Source organism: Numida meleagris, chromosome 2, assembly GCF_002078875.1.
Source record: "Numida meleagris isolate 19003 breed g44 Domestic line chromosome 2, NumMel1.0, whole genome shotgun sequence".
NCBI lineage: Eukaryota > Metazoa > Chordata > Aves > Galliformes > Numididae > Numida > Numida meleagris.
Genome location: NC_034410.1, coordinates 55564354 through 55576472, shown reverse-complemented (window position 1 = coordinate 55576472; position 12119 = coordinate 55564354). Strand labels below are relative to the sequence as shown.

Below are 12119 nucleotides of genomic sequence, written 5' to 3'. Positions count from 1 at the left end.
GTGAGAAGATAACTATATTTTTTCTGATGTTGACTAAGACTGAAGGGGAAGTGTGTGCAGAGAGAGGAAGTCTGGCTAGCTTTGCTTTGTGAGGCAGCCCCATTTCTAATGCCTTGCAGCCTTCATGGCGGCACAAATTTACTGATCCAGTAGGGTAAGAGGATTGTCCTCCTTTGCATAGTTGTGAGATCCTAATTTTGCTGATAGTAAATGCATTAGATACAGCTGCATACTCATTCTTATTTCTTCTGCAGAAAAAAATCACTTGCATACTCAGTGCTAGTGTTTTTTGAACAATCTGTGCAAGTATGCAAAAGCTCCTTAGTGCAGCACAGCCTGAGAGAGACAAGCCTTCTCTGCTTGTCGTGTTTAGAGATGCATCCTATTATCTTAGTGAAAGCAAGGAGAAGAGGATGAGAGCAGCAATTGTCCCTCTATTTACTTTCTCTGAAACAGAGTGCCCTTGAATTTTGCTCACAGAATTCCTCTTCCGGTAAACAGACAGGATGTAGGTAGTCCCATGCTCCCATTCAAGAAACAAAGCAGCACCTGGTACCTTCCTGCAAACTCCAGAAATGCTGTGAAATGGAGGACCAAGAAAACAGGTTCACCGCAGGTGGCTGAGGCTAAGATTATATTTTTTTGCTGAGTCAATTCTTGGTTTTCATATAATTGATGAACTAGTAGGCTTAACCCCACTGAAATAATAGGCTCAGTGTACTGTCATGCAATCTGATGATAATTAAAAATGTAGCCTTCTAGGTAAATGTTTATCTGGTTACCTCCAGCTGCCTTTCCACAGTAAGTGCATTCATACGGTCAGACAAAAGCTCTGTGAAGCTGTCATCACTCTATAGTAGATATCCAGAGGCATTCTGGAGGCAGCCTGTGACATGCAACCCCATCTCCACCAAACAGTCCTTCTGAGCAGCTTGGCCTTGGTGGCAGGGAAACATGACAGCATGGCAGTATGCAGGGAGTCCCGCCCCTCTTGGGGTTGGTGCAGAGATTTCAGTCCCCATGCACCCTGCTCTCCCTCTCTCCATTTGCTAAACCAGCTGCTTTGAAGCATTTCACATGACAGTTATTCCACAGGAAAGAGGTCTGGGAGATGTGCTAGTTTGGATACAAATTCATACCTTGTTGCGTTATGCTTTTTTGGATATACTCTAAAATAGCTTGATCTGTTTCAGTTTGAGGAAAAGCCCATCAACTGTGAAGAAGTGGATACTTTTCATTTTCAAGGAACATGAGACATAATTTTTTTTCTATTATTTTTGAGTAATTGTGAGAATTTTGAAATTCTCAAGTGAGCTGAGTGCCCTTGACCATATTTGTCCAGCACTGTGAATTGTATTCACACGTTACTTTTGCAATCTTCCGGTAAAGCTTCTGCTCTTTGAACAGATTTTTAGTATCTTCTCAGTCCTACCAATGGAATTGTCAAGAAATCTGGTAATAGTACAAGGGGTTACAGTGACGTGGTATAATCCTTCCTTTCTCTCTTTATTCAAGTATGTTAACCTTCACTGAGGCAGATAAATATTCATCCTTTTCCTTGGTCAAAACTAGTTTTGCAAGATCTCCGTATGTTAATAGGTCAATTTCTTGTCGTGTCTGCATGAATACATAAATAGCGATGCACTAGCAATTTTACCATGGGTTGTTGCAAGTATTACTTGCATTTGAATTTTAATTTAGCAACTTTCCTGCTTACTGCGCCTCCTGTTAATGCCTTCTGATTTCTCAGCAGTTACCAAAATGTCAGTGTTATGCTGATGCCTTCTCAGTTACTGTAGTTCTATTTTCTCAGAGCTGGTGTGCCGAAACAGGCCTTCTCTCCAATACACAGAGGGTTATTATTTATAATTTTTATTAATTAATGTTTTTTATACTCACAGTTCACAGTGAACATATAACTTGAGAATGAATTCATTCTGTAAATCCTGCTTTCAGTTTCTATGCCCTAAGAATTTGAAGACAGCACCTGCATGCGCCGTGTCTTCGGTAGGATTTTGTATTGGATTGCCTGCCACTGGGTAAAAATACTCCAAAAATATGTAGAAGTGACTGTATGAACTTTGTGGAGCCTTTCAGTCACACTGAGCTGATATAACTGAAAATTATGGCAATTGCACATATGTAATTGCTTTTTTATAGCTTCCATAGCAATAGGTTCTAGGGGTGGTGCCATAATACCGGTCCGGCTACATTATACAGCAGACATTTGCAAATATTTGTAATTCTTTCTAAGAAGTAGCTGTTGTACAGTGCGTGAGATAATTCCTGTTGGTAAGGCAGTATTGTCCTCAAATTTAGAAAATATTCTTTTCTGATTCAATTTCCATTGGCTTGGTTGGATTTCTATTTGAGACTATGTAGTTAGGATTAATATATTGGTATGTTTGCCAGAATGTGTTCAAATTCTTTATTTTGAGCAATGTAGCTGTGCCAGTCTCATGAATGCTTAACATTTGATAATTTTGGTGAGCATCTTCTCTTATAGCAAGTGCATTAATTCAACTAACTCAGAGAAGAACTCTGCTGAGGATATCTTCAGTTTTCAAATGCACTATGAAGCAAAGTTTACTACAGCTCACTGCTGAATGCAGAGCTACATCCCTGCAATGTTCATTTATAGCTGCTATGTTTTGTAACAACTTGTATCCATGGCAACCAATGGTGTGAAAGAAAAATGCTCTATGCACCTGAGTAACCATGGAAACCAAAGCTATGTTTATAGGTAACTGGGAAATCTAACCTACCTGTATCAGTCAGGAGATCTTTGCTATTTAATATCTGAAAATGTACTGAAATTTGGAATCATTTGGAGCAAATGGTGTCTCATCACTACAAAACAGGAAGCAAAGAGCTGCATACGAAACATATAATAGAGAAAAATTCTTCTCTGTAACCTTCTATGTCTGATCGCACTAAGATCAAGAAACTGAACTTTGTTGTCTGTGTGCCAATGGTAGAGCTTTTGCCCATTTTTTTCAACAACAGCAAATACTGCTGGTTCACTGCACCGAAGATGGATGCAGTCCTTTATCTCCCTATGTATCACACCAACAGTGTAGCAAATATTCCCAGGACTATAGTTCTGAAGGAGCAAAGTATCCTTGCACTGTGAGGATTTGCTTTAGTCGATATCTCTTCTAGATCTCAGCAAAAAGATGTTTGTCCAGTTTGCTGTCGGTCATGACAAAATGCCCAAAGTTTGAAGTATAAATACACAGCCTGTGATTCCCTAGCATAAATCTCGGAGTGTCACAGGGTCATCAGAGTTTCTGCCCAAAAATAATAGCTTCCTGCACAATAAAAATGGAGGAAGTTCTGAAGGCATGTAATATTTGGTTCTATGTTTTGACAATTAAATATTACAAGGTATCGCAAAGAACTCAAATCATTAAATTGCACAATACGTGCCTTATCCAGTTCCTTGATGATCATTATGACCAAAAATACCTAAGAAGTATCTTGTTTTTTCAAGATAAAAATAACAGGTATTTTTTTTTTCGTAAGCATTAGTTCTTGGGGATTTTTTTTAATACTGTTTATTTGAGTAATATGTTGAGCTAAATTATCCTTACTCTTTTGTAGTATCCATCTTAGGTCATCATACAGAGCAGCAGGAACTGAAATAGAGTGCTTCATCTGTAAGTAAAATCAATGACAAGACTGACATTTAAAATTAGAAGCTACATATTCATTAATAATAACAATAAAAACAACAACAATAAAAATAAAACAAACTTCTTTTTTTTAATCATAATTGTCATCACATTGCTGTAAAATTCCTTGGTAAAGAATTCAGGGAGTTACTGAATTCTGATGTGGCTTTGAAATAAACTGTTTATTCTCTCGTCGCAGAATAAACAAGTTTTTGAAGGACCACGAGTAGCCAAATCGTGTCAAGTACTTTCGTAATGCAAAATGGTACCTGCTGCCCTTTTGAGTGGGACAACTTTTGCCTGGAGCAGGGGAAAAGCTTGAAAGGAACCTGGAAATCCGCAGATCCTTCTTGTCTTGTCTGCCCTCTACAGTTGTAATAAAAAACTGCAACTGCAACTACAGCTTCATCTGTACTCAGGAAACAACTGTGGAAAACCAGTCACAGCCTCACAGAATCACAGAACTGTAGGGGTTGGAAGCGATCTCCAGTGATCACTGAGTCCAAACCCCCTCCTAAAGCATGTTCCCTACAGCAGGTTGCACAGGTAGGCGCCCAGACTGGTCTTGAATATTCCCAGAGAAGGAAACTCCACTTGTTGGTTAAGTCTCATTTTAAAAGACCAGATAAAAATACCCTAAGTGCTAAGAAAAGTGAAAGCAGAACCTCATCATTTGACAAGAAGCAGGCACGGAGGAGAGCTGGCTTGGTATCTGGTGTGAGAGGCTCAATCTTTTGTTTCTCCTCCTCAAAGTCTCTGCTGAGCCTGGTGGGAGAACATGACAGGGATAAAGCAGAGGTGACTAAAGTTACCGCAGTGAGGTAATTAAACTTGCAGCTGAATGTTGGGGCCCGGAGCATGTCCCTTATGAGGAAAGTCTGAGAGACCTGAGACTGTTCAGCCTGGTGTGGAGAAAACTGAGAGGTGATCTCATCACTGTTTGTAAGTAGCTGAAGTGTCAGAGTCAAATGGATGGGGCCAGACTCTTTTCAGTGGCGTGCAGCAACAGGATGAAGGGCAACAGGCCCAAACTGGAACACAGAAATTTCCATCTGGACATGAGGAAAAAATTATTCACTTTGAGAGTGAGAAAGCACTGGAACAAGCTGCAGCGAGAGGGTGTGGAGTCTTCTCTGGAGATATTCAGAACCCACCTGAACACTTTCCTGTGCAGCCTACCCTAGGGAACCTGCTTTAGGAGCGGGGTTGAACTAGATGATTTCCAGAGCTCCCTTCCAACCCCTATGATCCTGTGATTCTATGGTTCATATACACATAAAACTGCCAGACAGTGGCCAGAAGTACTGCATCCAAATGAGAACTGTAAGGGCAAGAGGGATATACATCCTCATACTGTCCCCCAGGCTCACTCAGTGACACTGGGTGGCAACTCAGAGAAGGTATATGACTTAAAAATAAGATAAAATAATAAAGCAGGGAAAAGAAAAGAATATAAATGGCAAATATTCTCTGAGAGAACCATGGGAAGCAATTGCGAGTGGAGGAGATGTTGGAATAAATGATAATTATACATGATGGATTCTACAAGCTTATTAAAGGAAAAGTCACCAGTACAGATTCGGGGTACAAATATTGCTGCTTTAAGTAAAATAATCAAAAGATAACTACAGACAGGGACTTTAACAACAAAATGCCAAATGCTGAGACATCTCAAGTCAAATTAACTGCTATAAAAGAGGTTTAATGAAATAGGAGACATTTCAGAAAGCAACAGTGAAGGTCACTAGGAATTTGAAAGAAATGCCTGAAAACTGAGAGATAACACATAGTTTGTCTAAGTGATGATCCATAAGAGAGATCATCTTCACTATTACTAGGATGAAAATGAGTATTAGGAAATAAAGAAAGTAAAATTGAAAAAATGACACTTGAAAATTGGAAAAACTTAGCAATTCAAAAGGATGGCTATGAGAATGGGATTGACTTGTTAGAGAAACAAAATACATCAGTTGTGAAAGAAACAAGGACATAATTCCAGGATGGCAATCTAATAGTGCTGGTAGGGGAAAGGACCTGGGGGTCCTGGTGGACAGCAGGATGACATGAGCCAGCACTGTGCCCTTGTGGCCAAGAAGGCCAGTGGCATCCTGGGGTGTATTAGAAGAGGTGTGGTTAGTAGGTCATGCAGGGTTCTCCACCCCCTCTACTCTGCCTAGTGAGACCGCATCTGGAATATTGTGTCCAGTTCTGCGCCCCACAGTTCAAGAAAGACAAGGAACTGCTTGGGAGAGTCCAGCGCAAAGCCACAAAGATGATGAAGGGAGTGGAGCATCTCCCTTACGAGGAAGGGCGGAGGGAGCTGGGTCTCTTTAGCTTGGAGGAGACTGAGGAGACTGAGACTCATTAATGTTTATAAATATGTAAACATTATATGTTTAATATAATTAAACAGGAGGATGGAGCCATGCAATGAGTGCAAGATGGAACATAGGAGGTTCCACATAAATATGAGAAAAAACTTCTTCACACTGAGGGTAACAGAACACTGGAACAGGCTGCCCAGAGAGGTTGTGGGGTCTCCTTCTCTGGAGGCATTCAAAGCCGGCCTGGATGCATTCCTGCGTGACCTAATCTAGTTGTTTCTGCTCTGGCAGGGGGATTGGACTAGATAATCTTTCGAGGTCCCTACCATCCCTGACATCCTGTGATTCTGTGAATTATAGAGACACAGAATGGCTTGGGTTGGGAAGGAAATCAAACATTATTTAGTTCCAACCTTCCTGCCATGAACAGGTTTGCCAACCACTAAATTGGGTTGTCCAGGGCCCCATCCAACCTGGCCTTGAACACCTTCAGAGATGGAACATCCACAATTTTTCTGCACCTTCTGTCCATCCTCACCATCCTCTCAGTGAAAAATTTCCCCCTACCATCTAATCTAAATTTCTCCTCTTTTAGTTTAAAACCATTCCCCCTTGTCCTGTTACTATCAGACTGTGTAGAAAGTTGATTTCCCTCCTGCTTAAAAGCTCCTGTCAGGTATTGGAAGCACACAATGAGGTCTCCCCTGAGCCTTTTCCAGGCTGAACAAACCCACCTCCCTCAGCCCGTCTTTGTAGGAGATGTGAGGTGCTCCAGCCCTCTAATTGTCTTTGTAGCCCTTCTCTGGATCTGTTCCAAAAACTCCACATCTTTCTTGAGTTAGGGGCCCCAGACCTAGATGCAGTATTCCAGATGAGGCCTCATGAGAGAAGAGTAGAGAGGCACTTCCCCTCCCCTCACCCTGCTGGCTACCCCTCTTTTGATGCAGACCAGTATAAGGTTGGCCTTCAGGGTTGTAACCACACGTTGCTGGCTCATGTTAAGTTTTTCATCCAACAGGGCTCCCAAGTCCTTCTCAGTAGAGCTGCCCCCAGTCTGTACATACATACAGGATTGTGCCAACTCAGCACCTTGCACTTGGCCTTGATTAACCTCATTAGGTTCACATTGACCCACTTTTCAAGCCTGTCCAGGTCCCTCTTCTTTCTGTCCTATCAGCTGCACCGCTCAGCCTGGTGTCATCAGCAAATTTGCTGAGGGTGCTCTCAATCCCATAATCTATGTCATTGATAAAGATGCTGAAGAGCACTGGTCCCAAGATGGACTCATGAGGGACACCACTCATCATTGGTTTCCACCTGTACATAGAGCTGTATACCACAAACCTCTGGTAGTAGCCTTCCAATCAATTCTTTATGCACCAAATAGTCCACCCTTCAAAACCATATCTATCAAATATAGAGATAAGGATATGGTGTTGGCCCGTGTCAAAAGCCTTGCACAAGTCCAGGTAGATGACATCTGTTGCCCTTCTTTTGTCCACTGATGCCATCACTCAATCATAGAAGGCCAATCAAATTATCACATTGCAAAAGATGGAAACATGACATGATCAGTTATTGAGGTGATCTTTACTGAGGCTGATGTAAGAGTACGCTGCCTGAACTAGTATTAGAAAAAGCATGAATGTAAACAACTGCTCTGCAATAATGTTTTATAGATAACCTAATGACTTGTGGAAAATGTAGAGCACTTCACCTGTCCTTTCTTGGAGCCCTTAACTGATGTATGAAAAATTGCATCTAAAGTTATGTTGTTAGACATCCAGCACTGTTATTTCTTTAGATGTGGTGTGAGAGATTTTCTAATTTAGTGCTCCATTATGCTAAAAAAACCTTGAATTATATAAAAATACTAGGAAAGCTAACTATTATCTCCCAGTAAGAGTGAAAAGCAAAAATTATAAAAACCTACTTTTAGTTTCAGAAAATCTTCAAGAATGTTTAGAAAAAAAAATTTAAAAAAGGATTATTTTGAATATAGCTGAAAAAAAAACAGCTATGACTTTTTTTCCTTGTGTAGCTTTTGTATCATTACAGGTGGAAAGAAACATATCTAATGTTGGCAGTCACTACTCATTGAAAGATTGTAAGGTTTTGGCAAACTTTAAACATTTGAAGTGCTCTTTTCTGAGCTCTATGCCAAATTCAGTGGCACAGTGTGTAGTAGCCACCTTTTCTGTGTGTATGCATTCTATATACTTTCATGGGATTTTTTTCTTTACATCTGACATCTCTGAACTGCAGCAGACTGTTCCATGTCAAAAACCTTATTTGAGAACAACTGGTTTTGATTTATTTGTGTCTAGTGAACTCATAGTGGATTAGGACCAGTTCAAGACACAGAAACGAAGGCATGAAAATGACTTACCTGCAATATCAGACTCCTGGGAATTTTAACATGGATGTTAGTGGGTTTGGGAGAATACTGAAAGAATCGTTTGGAAGAACGTTGTTACTTATTCCTTCACTGGCAGTTATTCATTACAGCAGTATTCTATTCTGTCCTGAGAGAAAAGAGTACTGGGTGTCATATTTAACATAGACCTCCCTCTTCCTCCCCAAACTTGCTGTCAACAGATAATTAAAACAAATAATTCGCATGCTACACAGAAAGCACTAACTTGTCAAAATTTTTAGAGCACTATCTCTAACACAATAATTTATTTGAAAATCAGGATAAAAGCAGTAATTATTAACAAGTAAAATCAGTTACTTTATTTTAAATGACCTAATTTTTGTGTGATTTACCCAGACATTACTTTGGGACCTCAAATAAATCCAGAGATTCAGACATATTATGTGAGGAAAATAACGCAGACTGAATCAGTAACCTGTATCCATCAATCATCAGCTTAGGGAAACAAAGCAGGAGTGGGAAGCACTCCCTTCATATAAATTCATGGCTTGCAATAATAAACTCAGTAATAAATTGTTTTGAGATGTCCAGGAAACTGGATTGTAAGAAAAAGAAAGTTTTATTTCAAATCCAGTCAAAAAATGTATCTGATTCTGACCTAGACATTTGAATACATTTAAGCAGTTGATGTAGAAAACAGATACCTTTTTAATTTTTTTTCTTCATTACCCTGAACATCTTTCCTCAGTCACAATTTAATTCAACAGCTGGGGACAAGAAACCGTAGCAAAGCCGCAGAAATTCTGAAACAAAAGTAGAAAATATTCCATATGTAATGAACATCTGTGGAAACCAGTAAAAACTATTATCAAATTTATGGAATTGAATAATACTATTTGAATTTTTAATCAATAGACTTTTAGTAAGACAGCTGGGAAATAATCTGGAAAGCTTCTGTTACCATGAAACCACTAGGATGTATAACTAGTGTATACAGACACATATTCCACAGAAGGGCATTTACAATTGCACTCAGAGCATAAAGATAACAAAAAACTGCTGAAATACGGCCCAAGGTGTTGTCAGTATGAATTAATTACTCATGCAATGGCTTTGCAATTTGTGCTACTTTTAAACAAAGTGTGCCAAGAAGAAAAAAAGTGCTCTAAAATCATTTCCTTTCCCTTCCTTTCCCTCCCTCCCCCCCCTCCCTTCTCCTCCCTCCCCTCCCCTCTCCTTTCTCCTCTCCTTTCTCCTCTCCTTTCTCCTCATTTCTGCCTTGCCTCATGTTTTTTCTCATACATGTTCATAATGAGAGTAGGATGATGACATGAGTAAGTGATTTGTAAGGATAATTTTTATCTGAGGATAATTTTTGAAATGAATTTGGAAGATACAAAAGGATGGTGATGGACAGGGTCTGGCCGCGCTGTGGTGTGATGAAGAGACTGGGAAGCTGACATGAGGCAGGAGACCCTGTGTGGGGCCGAGTGTTCATGCTTTCATGTGCAGCTGTGGAGGTCCCACCATCTTGCACTCATGGGCCTCTTGGCTGATTCAGGAGTCTGTTGAAGCCACTCATTTGTGGGGAGCATCCCTCCTTCCCCCACATGAAAAATACAAGTTGTGCTTCTTCGGCGGATCTTCGGCCTAATCTTGCTGGATTGCTTGTGTAATCCCAGTACTCAAGAAAAGCTATCTCTTCTTCTCAGACTCAGTATCTGTTTGAAGCTTGACCAGAATTTCTATATATCCTCAAATTACCTTTTGGAAATTGTACTCTAGCAAGCCTCAAGAGAGAGTGAGCATAAAACGTACATAGATGAGGTGTATGTACCCTGTGCCTTGCTGTGGGATACAGTCTCAAGATCTCAGTTTGGGTTATATTAGCTTTGACATAGGTTGGGCTCTAACCATCTCATTACCTAAATAACAGCTGAGTAATCAGTTTGGCAAATGTCAATTTTCTGATAATGTTGTCACCATAAATACTTAAGAGTTTCCAGGACTAAGAAGGTGCCTGGGTATCTTTTACAGGATGTGGTTGTCACGGCACTATCTAAGGATCTGCGTCCATGACAGGGACAGCAGGCCCACAGGCCCAGAAAAAGAGAGAAAGGAGGGAAAAAAAAAGTCAGCGGTATAGGGGCCAGCCCGGACTGCTCCGGTGGCTAATGCAGCAGGGGAGCTGCAGGCCCACACCCTGGGGAAGACAAAGGGAAAAGGGGAAAGGTAGGGAACTCGTAGGTGGATCTAAAACCAAACAGCGGCACCAATCTGAGGAGGAATGTTAATTTACTAAATATTATATTGAAATTGAGGCCAATAAATCAAACAGAGTTACAAGCTGAGATTCTTACACAATAAGCTGCAGGGGGACCACGTGCTTCCCCGACGGATAGGAAGGAAGAGACTCCCGATCTGCCAGGCGGGAGATGTCTACATGACGCACCTTTACAACCATATTCTTAATTCGGGCAGCAATGTCTTTCCACAGTTCAGCAGCCCAAATAGGTTTACCCTTTCGCTACCAGTTGTTTTGTTCCCACTGCTGTAACCACCCCCATAAGGCATTTGCCACCATCCATGAGTCAGTATAAAGATAAAGCATTGGCCACCTCTCCCATTCAGCAACATCTAAAGCCAGCTGGACAGCCTTTACCTCTGCAAATTGGCTAGATTCTCCTTTTCCTTCAGTGGCCTCTGCAACTGGTCATGTAGGGCTCCACACAGCAGATTTCCATCTGCGATGCTTCCCCACAACACGACATGATCCATCTGTGAACAGGGCAAATTTCTTTTTCTGGTAATTCATTGTGTGGTGAGGCCTCTTTAGCACATGACAACTCTACTGCTGACAATGTTCATAACTTTTTACCTTCAGGCAAGTCCATGATCACTTCTAAGATCCCTGGACGACTAAGATTCCCCATCCGAGCTCACTGAGTAATCAACACAATCCACTTTCTCCAAGTGGCATCAGTAGCATGATGAGTGAAGGGAACATTTCCCTCAAACATCCAGTTGAGCGCCGGCAGTAGTGGTACTAGAAGGAGCTGTGTTTCAGTACCAATTACTTTGGAAGCAGCTCGAACCCCCTCATATGCGGCTAAGATCTCCTTCACAGTTAGAGTGTGTGCGCTCTGTGACGTCCGGCGGCGGTGACGTCACGGCAGCGGTCGTCGTCACGGCGGCGGTTGGCGGCGGTTGGCGGCCGTAGGCAGCAGCCGGCGCCACTAGGCGGCAGCAGTCGGTCGGCCATGGGCGCCTACCGGCTCTTTCTGCAGGGTCGCTGCCGCTTCGGCGACAGCGGCTGGAACGTGCACGCCCGCAGCCGCTGGGGGCGCCCCTACGCAGGTACCGGGCCGCGGGGAGCCGGGCGCGGAGGGGGGGGGTGGAGGGAAGGATGGAGGGAGGGACGGACAGACGGAGAGATGGAGGGAGGGAAGGAAAGAAGGAGGGAGCGAGGGACGGACGGACGGACGGAGAGATGGAGGGAGGGAGGGAAGGAAGGAGCTCCCGCGTGGGGCTACGCTGCGGAGAAGGCGCCGCGGGCTGTGAGGTGCGGCGGTCGTTCCCGAAATGCTGCTTCTGGGAGCGCGTGTCCGGCCCCTGCGCCTTGTGCCTTCCCGGGCGTAACTGGAGAGCGGCTCCCGAGCGCTTGAGGAGCGCGGAGTGGCGGCACCGAGGCGGCGGGGGCGGGTGCGGGGGCGGGTGCGGGTGCGGCTGTGGCACGGCGTTCCG

At 42.6% G+C, this 12119-nt stretch overlaps 1 protein-coding gene across 1 annotated transcript in view; it reads left to right on the top strand.

The window, feature by feature from the left end:
- The window catches only part of LOC110394943 (nucleoporin-like protein 2), a 4701-nt gene continuing 4131 nt past the window's right edge, over positions 11550 to 12119 (top strand). Inside the window, exon 1 of the mRNA XM_021389024.1 lies at positions 11550 to 11732. Within this exon, the coding sequence (XP_021244699.1) occupies positions 11636 to 11732 (97 nt within the window). The 5' untranslated portion in view covers positions 11550 to 11635. The remainder of the gene's footprint in view (positions 11733 to 12119) is intronic.